This window comes from Lichenostomus cassidix, chromosome 13 (assembly GCF_008360975.1).
Source record: "Lichenostomus cassidix isolate B80296 chromosome 13, HeHo_3.0, whole genome shotgun sequence".
Taxonomy (NCBI): domain Eukaryota; kingdom Metazoa; phylum Chordata; class Aves; order Passeriformes; family Meliphagidae; genus Lichenostomus; species Lichenostomus cassidix.
Window position 1 is genome coordinate 8,622,385 of NC_139494.1, and position 24,986 is coordinate 8,647,370.

At 42.9% G+C, this 24,986-nt stretch overlaps 1 protein-coding gene across 4 annotated transcripts in view; it reads right to left on the minus strand.

Moving 5' to 3' along the window:
- FSTL4 (follistatin like 4) overlaps positions 1-24,986 on the minus strand; it is a 210,072-nt gene that overhangs the window by 97,066 nt on the left and 88,020 nt on the right. For all 4 annotated transcript variants that reach the window (XM_085073532.1, XM_085073530.1, XM_085073531.1 and 1 more), the window contains one exon: positions 1,937-2,127. In XM_085073532.1, coding sequence (XP_084929658.1) covers positions 1,937-2,127 — 191 coding nt within the window. The remainder of the gene's footprint in view (positions 1-1,936; positions 2,128-24,986) is intronic.

Sequence of the window (24,986 nt, forward strand, 5' to 3'; positions counted from 1 at the left end):
ATTAAAAATTGCTCATTACCGAAAAAAAATGTCCCTTTAAACCTGGGTGGATACACTGGTCTTGCAAGAGCACATAAAAAGCATCTTGTTAAAGAGAAAAATAAAGAATTGGTGTCATCCACTTAAGCTGTGAATCCTGCTGCTGTGAGAGCCCAGAGCTGCCCCACAGATGTGTCCCCAGCCTGGGTGGCCTCAGCTGTGCTGTCACCAAGGGGCACAAGACCAGAGCCACGCAGCTCAGCATTAAAAGCACTCATAGCCTATCGAAATTGTGCATTAACAGGCATTATTTTGTCTTTTGAGAGGTGACCCCACTGTCAGCTCAGCCATGCTGGCGGCCAGATTGTGTGGAGGATGCTTGTGGAGGAGGAGAGTTCTCCTGGCTGAGACTGAACTTACTCTGGTCCATCAGGAGGGCCCCAGATGTTCAGGAACATTTACTGATTTTGATAACAGCAAGAAGAGAAGAATTAAAACAAGAGTAGCCAAGGTCTGTGCTTGCTCTTGTGAGAGAGACCTGGGCTCCAGGCACATCTGCAAACAAAGCCCAGAGGAGCTTCGAGGCAGACCTTACAACACTGAGTTTGTGCTCCTTTGCAATGGCAATGGTTTGCAGGCTGCCAAACCTTTATTTCCGTGAGAGTTTTAATATACCAATGAAATAAGTTTCATGTAAAAAGGGCAAAAAAAAAAAAAAAAAGGAGAGTAGAACAGACACTTAGATGCCACTATGCAAAAGCTGGCTTTGAATTCAGATGAAAGTGTTTTCTTATACCTACCATGTCTTTATGAAAAAATCATTGCCTTCAAAGGAAATACTAGATATATTCATAGCCCTGAGATCTGAGGGAATTTACACTGACACTTTGCATTGTGAGGAAAGGACTGAGCATCCTGTCAACAGCCTGAGGACTGAAATGCAGCACAAACTGTCCTGGAGAGCAGTGAGCTCAGGGAGGAGGAGGCTCATGCCTGCAACACACACTCTGTTCCCTGGGAAGTGAGAGTGCAGATGAGACACTCAAGGGTGAACTTATTCTGAGCAAGCTGGTCTAGTGGAAGGCGTCCCTGCCCAAGGCAGGGGTTGGAAGGAGATGAATTTTAAGGTCCCTTCCAACCCAAACCATCCTATAATTCTACAAAGGCACAGCTTTGGAAACTGGAACAGGTCCCAGATATGACTGGCTTCCAAAAGGCTCTTAAAAGGCATTTGCTTCTAATTCTTCTCGTGGATGCCATAATGAAATGGAAAAGACATTTTATAGGACTGTTTCCCCAGGTCTGCATGTGCAAAGAGCAAGTTGAGGACACACAGTACCCAGATTGAGTGCCTGGGCTACCTGTTTGGTTCACTTTACCAATGAGATGAACTCCAACAGCACAGCATGCCCCCAATTAGAAATAACTGTTATTTCAAGCTCTCACCTTTTCTGTCAAGTTCTGCTAATCGACATTTCAGCATCTGCCCAGGGATTTTGGGACAAAAAACCTGTTGAAAAACTTTCCAACGTTGCTGTCACATTACTCTATGTTAATGCACAGTCCAGAAGGCAGGGAGGAAGAATTAAGAGATTTCTGCCTAACTTACATGCACCTTAAAAATCCAAATTAATTCTCCCCAAGCCAGCTAAGTGGAAATACTTCAGAAGATGTCGGTTAGCAGAACAAGGATTAGTATCTATTTTCAGGAGTCTGGATGGGGCTGGAAAACTGCCATGTTTTTGTTTGGAGATGAGCTTCAAATGTTCCAGACAACACTGACTCCTGGGAGATGCAGAAAGACTTGTTGACTGTGTTAGATTTTCGTCCTTTACCTGCTGCTGGCTGGACAGGTACAAATGACCGTTCCCCCCTGAGTGCTGCTGCGTTACATTCAATTCACACTTTGAATGAAAATCCACTTCATAATTCCACTTTCACTGAACAATGAACCCACCTGAGCCAGTTCAGAGCTGCTAAGATGCCCATCACTGTTCAGATCCAAGTGCTTGAACAGATCTTCAATTAGGAAGCGCTTCTGGGCGACTCTGTCCTTGGCCAGGCTGCTGGGCGGGCTCTGCCGGCGAGCCTGCAGGTCCAGCAGGATGCTCTTGAGCCGGCTGTAGTCTGCCATGGTGCAGCTCTCACCTGAGAGATAAGACAGCATTACTGGACCACGTGCATTTGCATTGATCTTTTCAAAGGGCTGAGGTTCTAAAGGGAAAAATTAGGCACATATGTCTGCATACTCAGCCCCGCTCAGCTCTGCACTTGAGGAGCTCCTGCAGTTGTTACTTTTTGTAATAGCTGGCAGATTTTCTAAATCCTGCTGTCAGGGATGCTCTCCAGCATGTTACCTTCCAGATTTTATAGGGCTTAAGTTTCAGACTTCCACATTCAGTTTTTTAACTCCCACAAATATTAAATTGGCTCTGTGCTTTTATACATGAATAAATTCATATGTCCTATGACTATAAAGTAAAAAAGACCAAAACAAACCCCAGACAGGCTAATGTTTAGAAAGTTCCACTAATGTAAATGGTACCTCAGAGTATCACCCTGTGCCAAACATGGGGCTGACCTCAAGGAATCCTTAGGACAGGCTGTGGTGGCAGAAGGCCAAAGGAAGGACAGTGAGATGCTCAGGGCTGCGGGGAGCCCCTGCAGCTAGGGTGGCACTGGTGCCTGCTCTCATCACCCTGCTGCAGGCTGAAATAAACACTGTCCTCAGCCCCTGACCAGGCAAAAAGATTATTATCAGGGAAAAGACCTCAAGCCACTCTGCCTGAAGTGATTCAGGCTTGGCTGAAGAAATCAGATCGTACCCTCCTGACCCTGAAAGCTCACACGGTGCCCGCAGCATTCCAGCTCTCCCACAGCTCTTCTCCTCCTCGAGGAAACACATACACATGCCCGAAGTGGTGTAGATGTTATGACCCTTTTCTGCTCATCTGCTGTCTGGCAGAGCTCAGCAGAATGAGAAATGGCAACTGTCTTTTTGTGCAAATCTGTGTGCTTCAGCGCAGGGCACAGCGGCTGGTGCCTCACAGCAGACCCTGCAGCACCCTCAGGCTCCAGCTGCCCCCACTCTGTGGGCATCAACCACATCCCACCAACAGCATCAACACATTCAGCTGTTCCCCTCAGATATCCTCATGGCTATAACGTAATTTCTCCACAATGTAAATAGCTTTACTCTCTGCAATACTGGGTTTAAAACAAACTTCTCTTTTAAACCCCATCACTGATCCTTTTGCATTAAATCCAAGATTTAATCTGAAATCTAGGAGAACATGGTCCCACCTCAGTTTGAGGGACAATACCCTTGTAGATAGCTCCCCAAAGACTCTAAACGTTACTCTGAAAAATAACAGCAGACTCTGGCACACTGACAACTAATGTTCCTGTCCTTTTCTTGCTGAGCTGCAACATTTTGGACCTCTTGGTCCCACTCCAACCAAAACCCAATTAAAATTCCAGGTGGGAGGCATTTCTCTGATAGCAAACCCATCTACTGTCAATGTTTTTTTTTTCACCCTTCATATTTTGTGCTCTCAACTTCAAAAGCACCATGACTTGAGAAGGTGAGAGAGGACACAGAGGCTGGACATGTGCTCACCAGTCAGGTCAGTGCCCTCCTGCTACATGAGCAAGAACTGCAAGACAAGGCTTATTTCCTACCCTGAACTCAGACCCATCTAGTTCAGAGAGTTTCTCGCTGCTCAGGGATATTAAGCAGCTGATAAATTTTTCCTTCCCTCTAAACAACCTCCAAAAATCACTTGGTCCCACATGGGATCAGTCTTGTTTTACAGAAAAAACAAGGCTATTCAGCTACTATTAGTTGCATTTATTATTCTTGACTTCTTTATCCCCAGCCATGTAGTTTGATGGTTTGTGAAGGCAGTATGTTTTTTTTATTCAATCACCAACTTATTTAAGAGAAAAACTGATTACAGTATCCATTTAATCAAGCTATGCTGTTGTAAATACTGTTTTAGCTACTGCAATAATATTTTTTCTCTGAGCTGGAGTTTTATTTTCAGTCAAATATCAATCCCAGAATTGTATCTAGGGCTAATGAAGATAGGGAAATCTATCTAATTTGCTTCCACTTCAGTTTCTGCTTTGTGGTTTCCATTAGTGAGCACCAGCACAGCCACAGGCACCACACACAGTGACACCCAGGTGGTCTGACCCACTTCCATGGTGCTCCCCACAAGCACATGCCAAAGCAGTTCTTCCTTTACCCCCTGCAGATGTTCGCAGCAGCTGGGACTTCTTTTTGTAGATATGTGCTGTTGCCTGGGAAGGGCTTTCCCAGCTTTTCTCAAGCCCAGCATTAGCCTGTGTCCCCAAAAGCCACATCCATGTGGGGTTTTATCACACCTGCAAGGATGGTGACTCCACCAGTATCCTGGGCAGACTGGAGATAATCCTTTCAGTGAAAAAATTTTTCCTAATACTCAACCTAAGCTTGCCATGGCACAACTTGAAGGAGTTTCGTCACATCCTGTCATTTACTACTTGGGAGATCAACCCTCACTTGGCTGCAAGTTCCTTTCAAGTAGTTTTAGAGAGTGAGAAGCTCCCCCTGAGCCTCCTTTTCTCAGGCTGAACCCCTCAAGCATGTGAGCCAGGAGACAGTGATCTCCTTTCACTGAATTACAACCCTCCTGGATTCTTCCATGCTCAGAAAACAAAGCCACCTGAAAACTGCTTTTCTTGAAGAAGTACACACCAATCTGGGATGCAAGCCAGCCCAAGGTGAATGTGGCCATTTGGGGATGTTCAGAGGGTCACAGCCATGCTGCAGATTCCAGGCAAGTGTGACGGGCATGAAGAGCGAAATAAAGGAAAGGACGGAGCTGGTGACAGCTGCTGGCAGCAATTCCCAAATCCTGCTGTAAACTCACAATACATTTTTCCTCCCCACTATTGCTGTGTTCAAGGCCATGGACCCAGCAGAGCCCCATGCTGCATGGCAGGATGAGGACAGACCACGGTGAACACATCAAAGAAAACCAGCAGTAAGACAATTACATCTCTTATTTAAAAAATAAGTCCAGTTTCACATGTTTTACCATATGCTGCAGGCAGAAGGTCAGAAGGTGCTTCTGGCCCCTGCCAAAAATGGCCCAAAATCTCATTACTTTCACTTCCCTCTGGAGAAAACCACATTCTCCAGCTCTGTTGGGAGTGGATCCCAAGCTTCTCCACAGTGTGGATGTGACAGACTGCATGGGTCTAACACCTTTGCACATTTTCCCTGACATTCCAGACATCTGAGGGCTGCAGTGATGCACAAGCAGTTAGTCAGAGCCCAGCAGTGCTGAGCTGTTTAGCAGAACACAAGTAAAAACAATAAAATTCTGTCCCAGTGTGTGAGATTGATAATTTTTTTCTCTGAATGAATTAAAAGATCAATAGAAAAAATGCACTACATCTGTAACATATATATATGCATATAAATAGATACATATGATTTATATACTTATTCTTACTGCAGTGGAAAAACAGAGGCAAAACTACTCCAGGTCAAAGGAAGTACTCTGACCTGAAACTACAACTTTTTACTAAGTCTGGCCAAAGTGTTAGCTCAGAAATTATCCATGCTTGCGATGTCTGAGATGTTTTGCTGCACAACCCAGACATAATGCTATTTATTTCGAACAAACTAAGGCACTGCAGCAACCAGACATGGATGCTGGGAGCATCCTAGAAAAGACACTGCTTGCTCTGCCAAGTTAGGGAGGAGACACATTCAGGCAACTTGAAACATTTGGGAAGCCAATGCAAAGACAGCAAGATTCTTCTGTAGCAAAGATGCTTCCCCTCATTTACTAGGCATTATTATTTCATCCTTTAACTTACCTTCCCTAGAGACTGCTGACACTGAGCTGGTTTATAGGTCTTGGAGAGCTCTGTATTTTCTCTCCTTCCCTCCCACCTCCTCCCGCTGTCCTGACATCTGTAATCTTCTTACACTGTGCCAAGGATCTACCAACTTTATCTACTAAATACTGTCTATTTAGACTTCTGCCACCTCTTGTCCTGCTCTTCCAGGTATTACAAACATGAATTTTAAGCAAAAAGAATGTCAGAAAAGCTGTCTGCATGCCCTCTCCCTTATCTCCATTCTTCTCTCTCTTTGCTCATTGCCCCCAGCAGTTTCCTCTGCAACACAAGCTCATCAGCAGCTGCTCTCCTTGGTAGGTCTTGCAAATGGATGTCTCTCAGCTTGGTTTCCTTGTCAGGGCTTCCCAGGGACTTGGATTCTGCTCACAATTGTAAGTGGTATTGGGAGGTTTAGGTTGGATATCAGGAAAAGTTCTTCACCCAGAGGGTGTCTGGGCACTGAACAGGCTCCCCAGGGATGTGGTCACAGCACCCATCTGACAGAGCTCAAGGAGCACTTGGACAATGTTCTCAAGCACAGGGTGGGATTTCTGGGGTTATCCTGTGCAGGGCCAGGAGCTGGACCCAATGATCCTTGTGGGTTCCTTCTAACTCAGGATTTTCTGATTCCATGATTTTAGCTGACCCCACTGCTCTTCAGAGCTGTGTTTCTAAGGGTTTCTTCCCTTCCCTGTTGCTCTGAATATCAGAAATGCCACGGTGTGTGTTCCAGGTGCCTGTGTGGTACTGCCAGCTGACCCTGTGTGCACTCAGGCCCCATCCCAGCACACAGCTGGGGAACCAACACACTGAGAGATGCCCATGCAAATTCTCAATGAGCTAAAACTGCTATTCTGTCATGCCCTAAACTGATTCTCTAATTCTAGTTCATTATTTCCATTTTCATGCTGGGGAACATCTCCAAAGAAACAAGCCCTTCTTATCAGTTTACAGCATTTCCAAACCCAGTGAAGCCTGGAACTGTTTGAATTAAAAAGAAAAAAAAGGGGACAGGGAAAGAAAAACAATAAGACAGAAGAAGAGTAAAAGAAAAACCAGTGTATGAAGGTCTGATTGCTAAAATGTGGCCAATAACTGTCACATCTACACGCTCTGCTCACTCCAGGCAATGCTGCTTCTTGCTCTGTTTTGCAGCAGCGACGTAATTCATCCTGTTTAGCACTTCTGCATGCTTTGGCAGATAAAATATTGATCAGCCTGCCAAGAAACACAGAATGCCATTCCGTTTTTATGTCAGAACTCAGTAATGAACTACATTTATCAAGAGCATCCTCCCTGTGAAAGGTCAGTGGTGAATGTGGCTAAATTGTGATGACAGATCATTAATCCAGCTCCCTCAATAATTGCCCTCTTTAAAAATTTTACTCCCGGTTTCTGTGAATTGCTGCAGGTTTTTACACTTGGATCCCACAGCAATCTTCAACCCAGTTCTGAGTAAAAGCAGGTAACAGAGGAACAGCAAGGCTGGGGATGAAAGTGTCCTTCAAAGGAATGCAGGTTACAAAATAAAAATAAACTGGGGAAGTGCAGAGACTGCTTTGATGGGAAAAATAATCTCCCAGTGAAATACTACCGTGCAAGGTGCCTTACAATGCAATGATTAGTCGAAATGTCAGTACTTCTTTAAATATCAAAAATGATCTGATAACACCTACAGAGCACCAATCTGAGAGACCTTGGTGTGCAGTTTACCTGACAGTAGATTTGAGCCTGAACACACACAGAAGTCTTTAGAGGATTTGAGTCCCACTGGTTCCTGAGCTATTTTTCAGCAAAACTATCTGGGCTGCAAGAATGGCAGGAGGCACCTGCAGCTCTTCCTAAAATCCGTGAGAGAAGCTGTGCAGCCATTAGCATCCAGGCTAAGTACAAGAGTGTGTGATGATCCACACAAGAAGGCATTTACAGAGATTCAGACTTCTTGTGACCCTTCAAAAACTCTGGAGAAGGTTCCCCTGAGTGGCATCTCCACACACCTGGAGCGCAGGTACCCAGTCCATGCTCTCAGATCTGGGCTCCAGCCCTTGAAAATCTGCAGCTGTGCTGCCAATCCCAGCACAGGATTAGACTCAGGGGGTTTTCACTGCAGGTGAGACAGGACACAACAACCAGGGATCCCACATTCTCTGGATCTCACCATCAACTCCTGAAATCCACCCACGGCAGGACAGGGCTCCTGCTGACTGTCCCCATGGGAGAGGATGAGAACAACCCCATAAAAATCACCCACCACTGAAGGGGGAACTCCAGTGGCACGAATTTGCAAGGCAACCCTTCGCCACCACCAAATGTGGTAATAAAGAGCAATTTGGAGCAGGCTGAAGAATGTAATTTCTAAGACAGGAGGCATCAGGGGTGTCATTTTATTTGACAGCTCCTCTCAGACCATGCTGACTATATTCAGCTGTTCCTGTGGCAGTTTTCAAGCTCCAGGAAGAAATTCAGTGCAGGAGATGAGAGCACTAAGCTTTGTTTTCTCGTCTGTATCCATAGGGCAAAAAAGATATGGTTACTGAAAATAACATTTCTAGACAAAATTAAAGGGGTTGGAGAAAAGTTCTTTTTTCATACAGCCCACCCTTCCCTGTGTTTCACTCAGGCTTTATCTGGCACTGTTAGAAGGATCAGAAAATGACTAAACTAAAATGTTACAGGATACAAATTTATTTCTGAGTGTGGCTCCTTAATTCTTGTGCCATTTATGGCAAAATTCTTCATCAGCACCAGCCTGTTCTCCTGCATACAAAATGAAAGTGTTGGCATGCTGAACAGTGGAAATGTGGTCCCAAAACATCAGACTGCTGAACCTGAGTGAGACATTAGGTGAACTCTTTACTCCAATGATCTGTTGCCTCGTGGCCTGTTTGACTCAACAGAACAGGTTTACATGGGGACAGAAAAATTAAAGATGACTTCAGTTCTTCAGGGGTCTCCTTGCAAATCCCCATTCTGCCATGCAAATTTTTTATCTGTCTCTTTCTATCTATCTTCCTCTTCCTTTAACTGCTTCTTTCTGCATGGAGAGCTTGGCTGGACTTTCCTCCTACTTTTCCAGTGTGGCTGGAAAGAAGAAAATGACCACTTTTCTCAACAATTTACATGAACAGACTCCTCTGAGCAAACGCAGCTGCAGAAGGAGAACATCAAGAAACCTTTTTGGCATTGAAAATTTCTTCCAATTTAGAGATATCTGTGAGTTTTGAATCTTCCCAACTCTCATTTTTATAGGCTGTAAGTACTACAGGTTGGAAATTAGGAAAAAAGTCTCCATTTGAAAGAGTGGTTAAGCCTTGGAAGACACACCTTAGGGAAGTGGGGTCACCACCCCTGGAAGTGTTCAAAAAATGAGCAGATAGCAATGGGTAGTGGTAATGGGGATATCTGATTGAAGATTGGACTTGATGATCTTGGAGGTCTTTTCCAACTTTAATGATTCCACAATTCTATACAATTCTGAGCAAACCAATTTAAGATGAAGAGAAATTAACCCAAACCTTCATCTATAAAAATTCATGATAACAACTATTTAAATTGTGATCATTCTGAGAAAGCCTCCCATAAAATACCAGGCTGTGTTCTGCAGCAATTACACTGCAGGTAACCCCACTGCAATGTTCCTACAACACCTGATAATAACAGAGGGAGTGTTCTGCTGCCTTCAAACAGTGCTGACGACCATCACTGTGCACAGAGGAAACCACACACTGCAGATGTGACATTTAGGCAACGCTGCTAATTGCAGCCTGTTCCCCTCACAGCACTACCTGCCCACCTCCTTTACAGGCAGCCAAGCCCCTCAAAGGCTGAGGACCTGTTTTATTCCTGATTGGAATTTACAGGTTAAGTGAAACTCTGGTAAAATTCCCGCTAAGAGGAGCAGATGTTTAACATCATGCAAATTCATGAACATATTCAGCTGCCTCTGCTGAAAAAATTCAATTAACAATAAAAATCCAAACTAACTTGCTTATCTTAGGGATGTGTTTCAGCTAATAAGATGTACATTTATCAGGTATCCATATATAATTTAGCAGCAACTGGGAGCTCCCTGAATTTATCACAGAAATGGAATGGAATATATGCCATGAAGTAGATACTATTAAACAATAGACATTTACAACCTGGAAGAGTTAAAGCTTGCCTTGGTGTATATTTATTTCAATATTTCATTTTATTACAAGAAAAAGCACCCATCTATTACTCTGCGAGTTTTAAAAATATATTAAAAACTTACAGCATGAGAATATTAATTCCCAGTTCTATAAACCAAAACTCTATTCATACCTTAAACAATTACCTTCCAAACTGCAAAAACCCAAATGAATTGTATGCCTCAGCCCCAAAGCACAGGAAGAGATGGATGGATTTGCAGCCTTTCTTGGGAAGCCCAAGAATTACAACTTGGTTTGCCAAGTCCAAAGGCAAGTTCTAGATTTGTGTTCTGCCTGGAAGGGAGCAGGAGCAGCCCCAGGGAGGGAGGCAGGAGGAAGCCTGCAGGTGGGAAAACACACGATAAACGTAATTTATCAAGTGCCTATCACCTCCTAGGCAGTGTGCCACAGATTTATAGATTTTTAAAGCCAGGAGGGATTATGTGCACACTCTGACCTCCTGCACCGAATTCAACAAGATTTTCCCTGCAGCAGCTCCATAATTTGTTTGCTCTATGGCACACCACCCAGGAAGGCTTCCAGCCCTGATTTAAGCATCTAAGAGCAATTTTTCAAATGATTACTTAGTCTCAGTGGGCAAACATATTTTATTTTTAATTTGTTTATCTTCAATTTCCATCTCCTGAATTTTGTTACGCATACATCTGGCACATCAAACTATAAGTCTCATATCCCATGCCACTCTCCTAGCTCTGCTCAGCTGTTGTGATCATCTCATGTTATACCTGTGGTCTCTGAGGAGCTGTGGCCCACAATAGCTCTCACATTCTATTATGAGCAGCTCACATTCTAAATGACTGGGGTTTTTCTCTTTTCTGGGAATTTTATCATCCCGTGGTTGGCAACAAAATGACCATGACTGTGTTTGCAAGAACCTTTGGCTTCTAGTCAGCAGCGGGTGGTTTTTCCACAACTCAGTGCCCATCCCCTGCTCTGGCTCAGACCATCCCTGGTGCTACAAGGTGATGCTGCAATGCCCACAGAGGGCCCAAACACATTCCCAAAGGCAGGAATTTCTAGATGATTTGGTGGATGATTGCTCTCATTTCATCAGGACATGTCTCCCAAAGATCCACTCAGACAGCATTCCCAAACACTATTTAGCGTAAAGAAGACGGAACTAACAGCAATGCCTGGGCTGGGAAAGCAAAAAATCAAACAAGGCTATTCTGACTGCTACTAGTATATTTGCTGCCTGCTGAGTATTAGCTGTTATTTTTGTGTTAAAAAATTAAAAATAATTGTCTAACCAGAGGGAAGAAACAATGTCATGAACATCAATGCAGATGAAGAAGGAACACCACACAGTCAAGGCAAACAACTTAGTGAGTAACTCCTATACTGCTTGTCTCAACCATTAGGTGAGTGTAAATATAACAGAAATGCTGAGTGAATTATGCATGAGTCCTATACTGAAAACTGGCTGTTTCTAATGATTAATTTACTCTCAACACAGCCTGCTCTGCTATAAATCTATTACTCCACACAGAGATGTGACCTTACACACACATTCTCACACACTCAGCTCTCTGTGACTGTTGTGTACTCTCTCTAAATTATATTTTGTCTTCAGATTGTATTGTTCTGCTTTTTAAAAGCTATTAAGCTAAATTAGTGATGCTGCATCCAAAGGTGCAGACAAGGGAGAGGGGAGCAGGAGAGGAAAATGTCCCTTATACAGGTGTTTCAACAATAGCAACAAAATTAGCTTAAGAATGTCTAATTACTTTAGATCTCAACCCAAAACAAAACAGCATAATGAATTCATTCAGTGACTGAGACACACTGTATTGAAAGAGCCTGGGAAGACAGTAAGGTTTTTGTAAAGGGTAAAAAAGAGAAGAAAAGACAAGAGAGGTGACTGGGCAGGTGCAAGGTGAGTGCTGAGGATTCTCAATCTGACCCATAAGGGACACTTCATAATATTGCTTTCCAATAAGGAAAACATAAAAAACCAACAAAAACAACCAAAACAAACAAAGCAAGCCCAACAAAAAAGTAAAAATACCTATTCATGAAAAGGCACACATCCAGATAATAATGGATGAGCAGTGCTTCTGAAAACACAGGTGTTCTTTATAAATCCAGACTTGAATTTCTGTTTCATCACTTCAGCAAATCAAAGGTAATTAAAGGCAAACCTACTGTGTATGACTGACATCTCCATTTGTGTGATTAGTACTTTCTGGGGTCAAATCATCCACCCCAGTGCCCTGATGTTCCATGGCAGCACAATGGGACACTAAGGAACCTCCACACTCAGTCTGTACAGAGTGCTAAAACAAAACACTCTGCTTTTAGCAAGAATTAACGAGATTTTGTTAATTTGATGTATTTCCTCATGCTTTTGCTGTAGGGATGGCAGGGTGACAGGTTTCTTTTCAGGGGCTGAACCTTTGGGCCACCAGCAATGGCAGGAAGGCTCTGATCCACATGGTTTCAGTGTGATGGGCTATGAAGGAGTATTTGGTGAGCAGCTGCAGGTCAGCAGGGGAATTCTGGGGTGTTGGGGAGCAGTCTGCACTAATCCAGATTTCTCCCTGTCCACATCTGTCCATTCCTTTTAAAGACTCTGAGATAAGGCTCTCGCTGTGCTTTCACGAGCTCCTGGCACGGGCTGAAAGCCTCAAGTGCTGCCAAAACACAAACAGTAGAATAAACATGGCTCACCAGATCTGCTGGGACCCTTCTATCTGCACACACAGCAGCATCAGATGCTGTGTCAGTGATGGATTACAGCCTCAAGTACACAGGCAGCGAAAGCAGGAGATGGACAAGAAGTTAAGAGCTATCACCCTTGGCTTGCTGCACAAGGCCAGAGACAAGGGAAAACCCAAACCAAATACATCAAGAAGAGGAGTTGCTTGAAAGCCTATAATATCTTTTGCAATGGGTCTGCTGGAAGCACCAGTTTACACCTGATGCTGTCCTTTAGCTTAATTTTTTGCCCTGAGACTGCTGTTTTTAAATGAAGCAAACAGACCTGGCAAACCATTAATATTTGGGGAGTGCTGCTTTGTTAACACTGAAGCCAAATCTTCCTGAGGGATCTGCAGGACAGAAAAATAAATAAATAAATAAATAATTTCTGTCCATTTGAAGCACTTGACAACATATATGACAAAACCACCTGTCATCATGAACTGGAGGAGGTAATTACTGTGCAGTGATGATTAGCTTCACTCACTCTCCACTTCAGCAGTTATGTGAGGAAGTCTTGGTCCATCGATCTGAGTGCGCAGGAAGCCAGGCCTGCCTTTCACTGTAGCCAAATCTTATTCCTCATTTCTATATGGAAAATGTCTTCACTACTCTAATGCAGACACCCTTCAATTTAAAAGAACCAAACCAAACAGGCTTTTATTAGATAAACAGGATGTTTGCTCACTGTGCCTGCATCAGTTGGTGATGCTATGCAAGCTGCAGTTTGACATTTTACAAACCCCTACCTTACTCCTATTAGAGAAAGCAAAATTGACTGGATTCCTCTGGGAAGTAACCAATGCTCACTTTTTTATGGCTGACTGGTACATCTATCAAATACTTCGAGATAGCAAATGGAAGCTTTAATAAACATTAAAGTCCTCTGGCACTAATGTAAATTTTGCTGATTCTGTTCTGCTCTGAAACACTTACCTTTCCAAACAATTCCCTGGCTGTGCTGTCAGAAGGAATGCTTCACCATCACTCAATGTTTGGGATTCCATGAATCTGACTCCCTGGTAAAGGTATTTTTCATTTTTACTGTCTGGTTTCTTATCTGTATGAAGTATGCACAGGAAAAGTGGCCAGCAATGGGTATTACAAAGGCTACCACACACCATCCTTGGTGATGGATGCAGTCAAGAACATTATTTTCTTTTTCTTGGGTATTTGTGTATACAGGTTTTGCCTGATGCCTTCTTGGAGACATTCATGCTTCTATCACAAGACCACAGGATCTGCCACAGGACAGCTTTGTCCTCTATCACAGAGATTTTTTAAACAATTCTGTGCCCAAAGCCTATGGTTACCTGTTCTCTCAGGAACATCCCTGCTCAGAAAGTGCGTGATGTTTACAACAGGGAGAGCAGAGGGTATGTGCACACACAGAAAAAGAGTTCTCATGACATTTTCAATCCAAAAGCAAGAGGAAAACACCATAATTCTCCCCTGACTGTGTGTCCTTCCACATCCTCAAAGGCATTCAGAGAAATCCTCTGCAAAACCCTGCTGATTTACAGCACTTCCCCACCCTGCACTTGAACTGTGGAGTCCCCCATATCCTCTTGCTGAGCACTAAAGGACAACACATGTAATTACAGTAAGCAGGAGTATTTATTATTGTTAAGGATGTGTGTAATGGTCTGATAACGATGTGCTGTGCCTGTTGTTCAGATGTCATTAGGAGACCTCTCAGGCATCTCATTAGTAGACTGTAACATACACCCTAAAGGGCATTACTGCAATTATGAAATGTTAACTTCAGAAGAGAAAAACATGCACAAGGGAGAGAAGGTACTTCTAACGGGAAAAGAAAGCATTAAAAAGGAGTAAGAAACTTCACACAGAAAACTCTTAAATTAGTCCAGAAACAACAGATTAAAGAGAAACATTTACAACATGCACATGTAGACATGAGAGTCTGCCTACTCCTCCAGAATTTAATGAGGTCAAAAGTACTCCATTTAATAAATATAAAGGTTTGCAAAAGAGTAGTTGGATTTTTGTTATTATAATCACACATACATTTAGTGTCATACATATATGGCACTCCAGAAACCAACAGTCTCCCATTATGGAGAGCCAAATGGTGCCACTTAATGATACAATGTGCCAGCTACTAAAGTGACAAACCCAGTCCTTTACATGTGACAAACAGTGCAGATGAGAACTCCAATTCCTACTGCACCAACCTGCCCCATCAACCAAAGCATTCAACCCAACCTCTGAACACACCTTGACCTGCCTGCACAAGGCAGCTGCAGCATTTACAACTCTCAGGGCTCCAACAGAGAGAAAAACACAAATACATCTACTCTAACTTCCCATTTACACCACAAATGCACATCACTGCTGCTTGTCCTCTCCCTCCGGAGCCCAGGCAACAGAAACAACAAGATTTGTATTTCTACTCTAAATCCATGTTATGAACAACAAATGCAGCAGATCAACAAACAGAATGAATAAATAAAAGCTCGCCAATGCTACAGGCTGAATTTTGGGGATGAATTCCTCTCCTCTTTCTTTGTGAGATTTTTTTTTTTAATATTTTCTCTTAAGCGCTATGATGATGGATGATGAATGGGACAGTTATCTGAGCACTGGAAGTGCTTTGATACTGACAAGTCAAATAACCTTTCTGCAGCTCAGGGTACCAGTTCTGGAGTAGATCTGCTGGAGGCCTGTCAAGATAACAATATCCCCAAACCAACTGTTGGCAGTGGGATTTTTCATTATATATGTCACTAAAGTACAGAGCGAAGCTTCTTACCACAGAAATAAGGGGATGAAAACATGTTTTTCCTGAAGATTTCCAGCACCGAGAGTGATACATTCCAGGGTAAAGCATGAATGACAAATCACTGTGTTTTGATCCATGAGAGCATTGCACTGAGGGAATTAGCACAGTTTAAGAGCTGGGACAAAGGGAGCAATGGCCCCAAGGGAGCTGCCTGCCAAGGCACAGCACAGCTGGCACTTCTGTCCCTGTCCTGCAGGGTTTCAGATGACACTCTGCCTCAGCAGGCTCCTGTAGAGCTCCCAAAAGAAAGGGGCTCCCCAGATTTCCACCTCTCATAAAGGCTGCCTTGCCCATGGCAACACATCTCCAGCACCAGAGAGGGTTTGGGGGTTAGAAAAGAAAGAGAGAAGGAGAAAAAAGCACATCTCTAGACTCTCCCAGAATAAGCAGTTTAAGCCATTTACAGGAGAGCCTTCAAAACATTTTCCATCTTAACCCCTTCCTGCCCAAACAGCACTGCAACAGACCCCCAATGATGAATTTGTTTCACATCCCAGGAGATCTTTTAATTTCATTCTCTGCTCCACATTCATAACACTCAATATTTATTACAAATGCATTAAGTATAACACAAGTGGCAGATCCAAATGATGCGTCCTTTGCCTCCCAGTGCCCTTACATTCACAGTGACCCTACAGTGTCACAAGGGTTTGGGTTTGTTCCCAATTTACAGCCAACCTTCATTGCTACAAATCCCACCTAGCTGTGTCCAAACAGCACAGGGCCCAAATGAAACTCAGACCCCTGAAGAGGATAAAACTCTGAGGTTTATTACAGTGGAGATTAAAATTCAATATTGCAGCAGAGCAGGATGTTAAAATGCTGCACAGCTTCAGCTGCTCTTTGCTCAAAGAAGCAGTTAGATAACAGTAAGTTGGGTTTAACACAGTTTTATTGACATAAATTCTATTTGTTGAGGGCTCTGAAGGAAGAACTGATACTATACGCCTTGCATTCCAGAAACTGGGTACCCAAAGTGATTTTCTTTCTTTTTCAGGAGGCTAATGCAGCCTAACTTCCATCACAAGGCACAAGTCACTGCATTGCTGAGTGCCTGTGCTGGTATTACACTGAGAGCAAAGGTCTGGATACCAAGGGCTCTGAGGAAGCAATGGAGTTAAGTTTTATGAAAGGAAGGCCTTCCCTCATGGCAGGTTCTGTAAGATAATAAGGTTTGTTGAAGACACGCTGGTTTGCTCTGTGAAAACCTTCCCTAATCATCTGGGTCTCTTGCTAACACACCCTGCTCAATGATAATAAGAGTCGAATCAGTTCATACATGGTCTTGCACAAATGCTTTTCTCCTTGTCTTTAGCACCACACAGAAAATGAGTGGAATTTCCTGTGCTGGAGGGTGAGTCAAGGAATTTAATGCTGGGCCAGTCCCTCAGTCATGGCAGGTCTTTCTCATAAACCATGTGGTTTAGTGATGAACTAAGATGTATCATTCCAGGTTTCTGTTAAACAGCTTGAAATGTGACAAAAAATAAAAACAAGAATCAATGTTCAAGCTTTAATTAAAGATTCAGCCAAACCACGTGGAGGCAATGAAAACGACTTGTGCCCTACTGCCCCTCAATAACTTACAGCCCTGCCCAGCTTTTATGTATCTCAAAACCACAGCAGGCAATCAAAACAGCACCAAAAGTCTCCCACATCTTTTATCACTTTAAAGGAAATGAAAGTTAATGTATTTATGCTGCAATTACAGGGTGATCACGTTTTCCTCCCCTTGTCTGCCCTTTTTACAGAGGATTGCTCCCACTTGCCTCACCCCAGTTTTGTCATGAGGGAATATTACTGAATTTGTTGGACTTAGTCTTCATTTGCAGTACAGAAAAGACAACTAGAATCAAGATCTGGGCATATTTATTTCAAGATCTCTTTCCTGCAGCCAATAGAAACTAACTAACTGACTAAATAAATCCATTTTCTGTGTTTAATTTCCAACTCATGTAAGATATAAGTTTGGTAATTTCATCTCCCTGAGCTGGAATGACCTCCCTAAGAAAAACAACACAACATCCAGACCATTATTTGATAGCTATGTCTGCTTCCACATCAATAGAATGAAAACAAATTAACCATTCCCTCTGTTGGCTGATGCCCTCTGATAAGCAGTGGCCAGGCATGTTAATGGGACAAAGCTCCCAGCTCAAACTTACTCAGGCAAGTAAACTAACCTCTTGAGTTTTGTTCTTTTTAATACAATGGCAGCCAATATCTTGAAAACTTTTAAAACTAATATTTTAAAATGTTATGCTTCATATGCTAGAATTTGTTAAACCACAAAATGTTTTGAGCTGCAATCGCTCAAGTAGAAAATATATCTATGGCTGTCAGATAAATTTATTTTCAGCTGTGAAAAAAATATATTGCTATCTCACATAAGGCAGTATCCTGGCATCCCAAATATACCAGCCAACAACCTATTGGTCTAATTCGTATTTCAAAGATATTGCAAGTGACCCATACATGAAATGTGATGGTGTTATTTGTGAGTAGATTTGTAGCAGCAGTGTAAACCCGTTGACTTTTATAAAATAGAAATAGAGAGATTACACATCTGGATCTGTGCTAAGGGGTGCAGAAGGTCACCATCAATGCCACCTATGCAGTCGGAAATGTTTGTACTACAGACACAGGAAGAAACTACAGAAATGCATTCCCACACAGTTGTTTTCTTGCAAATCACTGCGCCCACCACTTCTTATCTCCCACACCCACAGAAAACACAACACACACTGAGGCCCTGAGCAAACCAGCAAACATCAGAGGAGCAGCATCTTTAACGATGCTCGAGAAATTCTGATCATTGTTTCCTGTGGCACACAGAGAACCCAGACTGTTCTCTGGCTGTGCTACTCCTTAGGTCTTAAACATTTTTTCCATGTCTTTGAAAATCTTTTCTAGTGCCTTTGACTTCAAGTTCATTCACTCCCTTCTGAAAGAATTTCCTCCATATATCCAGCCTTGAAGAAACTGTTATGGAAAACTTTGGGCATTTGAGGCTTCACAAGAAGCCAATCCCAGGGCCTTCCAAACCATGCCCTGACCCTGGGAAGCCATGCATGGTCTTCTCCTGCTAATGAACAGCCTTTCCCTGCAAGGCTTTTCCAGGATCTTTTGTCTCGGGAGCTTTGCGGCATATTATGGCATAATTGCTTTCTTACTGATATTCAAATGTCAAAACTTTTATTCATTACATCTTACAAAAGAATTCAATTTTCCTGTCAGGTAGAAGATCTCCATAGTCTCTCAGGTTCCCTACCCAAGGCAGGGGGTTGGAAAGAGATGATCTTTAAGGTCCCTTCCAATCTTAACCATTCAGTGATTCTTTGATTCTAGCTTAAAAGACGTTTTATGAAAGCTAAGACTAAACTTTAAAACAAAACCCCATTATTAGAAACCAGAGAGACACAGAAATCCATTTGTTTTCCCAGTTTTAATTTATTAAGTCCTCAAAAGCTATTTAGGAAAGCTTTATCTGAGAAAGCGGTATGCTCCACACTTTTTCCACGGGCACATATTTGTAATTGAGGGAGGTGTAATTAACACACTTTGGCTAATGCTATATTCCCTGGTACTTCCCTCCCCACAGGCTCCCTTAGCTGTCCCTCATCGAGGGAGGGATGTAATGAACACCTCAGATAAAATCCAAATAGCACTGTTCAAGATGGTGATAATGGCACATTTAAAACAACACCTGGCAGGAGTACCTGCAGATGGGACTGAGTCATAAAAGGAAAGACTGCAGCTACAGTATTTCCTTCAAGGAGTGAAATGCTGATGAAGCACAATTGCAGGAGCCTTGGCACTAAGAACGTTGACAAATCAGGACCCTTCTAAGAAAGCCTGTCACCAGCAACATCTTCCATCATTCCACCACAATGGCATTGCTGTGAGACAGAGCCAAGCCTTGTGGAGGTTGCACTAGTAAATAAAAAATGGGAGCAACGAGCATGAAACTAATCCCTTGGCTCCAAAGTCACCAACTATTGCTTATCTGCAGCTCAGCTTTACTAATACACTGCCTATGAGCCTGAAAATATCCAAAATTTGTATCAAGAGGTAGAGCTGAGGAGTTGAGGCCACCTCTTAACAGCACTTTTTCACAGCCTTTAGGAGACTGCCTTGCACTATGAGACTGCAATTGAAGGTTTTGACTATAAAACTCACAGAAATTAAATAAATAGCTGCATCTCTTAAACAGAACCTGGAAAATGCACTGATCTTTATGGCTGGGATTATTTTTATTCCTTAGAAGTTTAAATATGAAGCTTAACTAAAGCTTCAAACTTTAGTTTTAGAGCACTCAAACACACGTCATGATTCAGACCATGAAGACATTAAATTCCATGGTTCCTCCTATCCACTAAGGCCAGAACTGGGGTTGAGGAGCATCATGACCTACAAACTCAAGAATTCTTTAGACAAAAACTATCCTGACCTTGGTGACAGCACATGGCCCCAAATACAGGCAGCTCAGCAGGGCATGCATATCATGATAATACCTTTATATACATTTATGTACATAATGCACACACAAGGACACAGTGCAGCAATAGTAGGGCCAGACTCTCAGTGGGTCAGAGACAGGAGGACACAGGGGAGCTGCCTGCTGGCCAGCTCAGCACTGGCAGCCTTACGGAGGAATATGTGCCCTAACCTGTAACTCTAATATGTATGAAGCTTTGGACATACATTTTCTTTTACAAGTGAGTATCCAGTGCATGGGAAAGCTCCCATGAAAAGCTCTCAGAAAAACACATTCCAAATTAAAAAAATTGAAGTCCTAGTAATAGTACTGTATTGCTCTTCCCTTAATGCTGTTTTACAAGGGAAATATTAGTATTTTCTGCAGAAAAAAAAAAGGCATCTAAGGAGTCAGAGCCAACAGCTTTCAAAACATCCCCAGCATCAGGTTTGGATTTATTTGCTTCATTGTTTTCTTTCCCTCTACAATGTGTAAATGCTATTCTTCAGCAGGGATCCATCCCTTTCAGGTCATTCAAGCATGTAGCTCTACTCAGGCCATGGAGAGATGGTCACATTGTCACCCTTCCAGCCTTAAACCCTCCTACCCTGAGTGCTGGCAATACCTGGAAATGGATGTCTTGGCAGAAGAACTATTTATGTTTGACACTTGCTTTAAATGCAGAGCAGAAAGAAATTTCCTTTCATTAAAATATGTAATTAGAGGCTCTTTTTAAACATTGGAAGAAAATCCTGTCTTGTTTTCAATGAAGAGTTTCTGCTTCTTTGACTTGAAACAAAAAGCATCTGTTTTGGCAATCTCCCACCACAATCATACATCAGCTGTTAAAAACATCTTGAAAGGCACAAAATTAAATGAATCACATCTGGAGCCAATTTGGACATGTATTTGTTTTCTAAACAGTATTAAATTCAAATCAGTATCTTGAAATGATAATATAAGCACATCAAAATCAATAGAAATAATGAGAAATGGCCTTATTCATACCATGATAACTGTGTCTATATTCTTATCAAAATACTGGTGATCATAACTCTTAAATAACTTCATGGAGCTAATAGATCACAAAATCAGACTTAAATTAAAACTAAATATAAAGGCAAGCCCTTCAGTGACTCTACCCAGCCTACCTGCAAGAGATGCAATACTTCAATGTCCACCCAAGTCATGGCTACTTGGAGCAGACAGCAAACATCCTTTACTTCTGTAAAATCTATAGGTTATTGATTCCTCTTTAGTGCAGTTATTCAGACATAGCAAACATGCTAGTCTGTAAAATGCAGTCCATAGAGGACTTATTTGAGGCTGAGCACAGCAGGTGATGCATGCCAGTGTCACCATTCCCATCTCTGACACTCCAGTAAGCAGGAATGTCCATTTGCTGCGTATCAACTCCACTCTTCACCACCCTCCCCAACACTGCCCAACAGGCTCACATGCTGAGGAGGATGAGGATGTGATTTGGGCCATGACATGGCACTGGGACCCAGCACCACATTCATGTCCACATACACAACCCCTGCTGCCCCCAGCTTGAGCCTTGGGGTGTCTTCAAACCATCAGGACCTTCCCAGAGAGCTGCCTTTGGTTTTAGATGGTCATGACTTTTTTGAGTGGAAAAAGCACAACTCATGGGTTGAGTTAGAGCTGGTGGTTCAGGAGAAATGTGTGATGCTGTCAAATGCCTTTTCAAGGTGCTGGAGATGTAGAAAGCATAAAACAAGTCAGAGCACCTCCCAGTAAAAAAACTCTTTCCTGTGATGATGGCTCTGGATGAGGTTCAGAGCTGACCACGGTGCCAAATATGTTAGAGCCAAACTTTCTCTCTCACAGTCCCCAGACCACACTGGGCTGACTGAGACATAAATAGAGATGACTCAAGTCCGTAATTTGGTCTGCAGAAAACAGCATAGATAAAACAACAGGACCATCAAGAAGGGCAAAATTTCAGGTAAAATAGAGTCTTGGAAAACATGGTTGGGAGCACAGAATGAAGCAGGACAGAAGTAACTAATATTGTCAGTGACACTCCCTGGTGGTTGGATACCTCCTGCAGTGCTTTTCCCCTCTGTCTACAAATCAAACATTAACAGAAGAAGAAAAACACACATTTCAATTAAATGTCTGTTCACATTAATCCAGGGAGTTAAGACTTGCAGGGATTCAGATGATCTGTGTGGACCAAGACAGACATTTCCCAGCACAGCAGCTGGAATAAAATTTATTAAAAAAATGCTCCAGTCTTGCAGGTTAACAAACTTCCCGTGGTCTTCCTATAGAGACTTTGTCCTACCCTTTATCCCCAGGGAGGCTGGGTTTTCCCTGGTGCAACCAGCTGCTATGAAAACATAGAGCATCTCCTGACCTGGCCCATCATCCACCCCACCTCTGCTGCTGGCACATTCCTGCTAGAGCAGAAGGTTTTACAGATGCCAGAAATGAAGCAAAACAAGATCAGGAGGATCTGGTCCATGTACTAAAAAAATGTTGAAAAGTCTGCTGTTCTTCCACCTTTATTTCCAATTCAAGAGCATCTCTTTTATACAGACAATGAATAAGGAGCCATATAGTAATTCACAACTGCCCTTCCCGACCTCTGAAACAAATCTGCCATTAGAGGAAATCAGATGCTGAGTTCCAGGGCAGAAAGCAAGAGTTTGTTAGAGGGTAAGTACGAAGGACCCAGAAGCTGGCAAGCTTTGAAATGACCCTGTTTCACTGCAGGGAGGCTGCTGGCACAGGCAGTGAACACTGAGCCTGAGGAAGAGCTAAGGAGGTCAATGTCACCTACAGCTTCCCAGTGCTTCCATGGCATCCTCAGAGAAACACACTCCATGAAGTCACAGTTCACAGAGGATTTGGCATTTCCTGGACAGGAAGAATGTTAAAAATACAGAATATCATTTTTTTAAAAAAGATATATCCATTTTCTAAACAGGTTACCAAAATGCTATTTCTTTGGGGTTCACAGGAATAGAGCAGCTGATATCCCTTGTACAGGCAGATGACCTCCTCATCAAAAAACCCACAGATGATGTCTTCCTTTTGAGAGAAGACAGAGTTAACATCCTAAACATCATGAGGAACTGCCCATGTCACAGGCTGACAAAGCTCTGTGCTGCCAGTGAGGATTGAGGTCTTAACCCTGGCACAGGTTGCCCAGAAAAGCTGGAGAAGCTCCAACCCTGGAGTGTTCAAGGCCAGGCTGAACAGGGCTTGGAGAAACCTGGCCTAGTGGAAGGTGTCCCATGGCAGGGGGTTGGAACTGGATGGTCTTTACAGGTCCCTTCCCATCCAAATAATTTTGTGATTCTATGATTAAGAGTACAAAAAAAAAATTACATAGCAGCAGGACAAAAAAGGGGTACTAAAATGAACAATAAAATGTAGAAGGAAAACCTGAAAGACATTCTCAAAAATCTTAATTAATATGAAAATCTTAAAGACTGAAACACCATAAATCCAAGCTTTATAGTTGTCTGATTAAGGTTTGCTGCATTGTATCCTGCAGAAGAATGGAAATGGTTATAGTCGGCAAATACATTCAGAAGATGATAACACGGCTTTGCTTTCAAAGATAAAGCAGGAAATAATTCAATTTAACAACCAAATGGGAGCTGGGGGCCCACGCTGAGGCTCTCGCCAGGGACAGAGGCGCCTGGCTCGGGCACTGATCTTTTGGAAAAGAGATAAAGTAAAATAATAAAAAAAATCCAATCCTTCTATGCCTTGAAAAAAGAGAGCATCCGTATTTCCTCAGCTACTGCTGCTGACATTGAAGCACGGAATTGACTCCACAACTCAGATAGTTATGAAGTAGGTATGTGTTTATTCCAGCTGGGGTGCATGGGGGGTAGCCCCTCCAAAGACATGCACACCCTCAGCAGCTCTTCACTAGGTTTGTATTAGGTTACAGACTACATATGCATAAAGTTAGACAAAGCCCCTATACATACTCATTACCTATCCCCGCTTCGTATTATAATGAGTTCAAAGTTCATTTAAATATGCTCGCGCAAGCGCAGTGTCTTCAGATTAATTGTGGGCAAGGGTCCCGATGATTAATTATGACATGATCCATACTCTTCATCACGATGAACTGCTCACCCTGTTCCCTTGCGCATGCTCCCTTGGTCCTTGGTCCTAGTCCAAGCCTGAGAACCAACTCGTACCGGTCCTGGGGTCCAAGGGCGGGATGCTCGGTTACACTTGGTGGTTTCTCTCAATTATTTGGCTCTCCTCTCTCCATCATCCCCGGTACCAGGTAGGCACAAATTCATTAAGTGAATAATAAATGGATCGCAGCAGGCATATCTTAGTAAATCATTATCCAATCTCTGGCTCTCTAAATCAGTTCAAAAATATTATTATTACTATTATCCAGCTTCTAGTTCTTTTACATTAGTAATTTCTATTTTACCCTAAATCAACATGACAAGTCTCCTTTACAATGTGTGCTCACCAGATCGAGATTAAAATTACACAGAGCCTAGAGGGAACAAGAAGCAAAACATCCATAGGTCAGGAGTCCTGGGACTTGGCTTCCCTATGTCCTTCACACTTCTTGTGCCCCAACCTCCATCACTCCTGCTCTCAGGGCTGGAAAACCAAATGTAACCCAACCAAGTGGCTGTGCAGCAGCTACAGCAGAAACTGGATCTAGGACTAGCACATCATAAATGCTATTCGTCCCTGGAGACTACCAAGAGAAGCAGAGCCCTCTCATCCCTCTCCTTCCAAGCCCTGGCACCAAATTTGGGTGCCATTCCTGTGCAATGGCACAAAGAGGTTGTTCACAGAGCACGAAGATGTACTGAGCTAATTTCCAAAACTTTTCACATACAGTGGCTCTCTCTTATGTCAATTCTGCAGTGTCTCTCAAAATTCTGCTCCAGTTTTGACCTCTCATGGACTG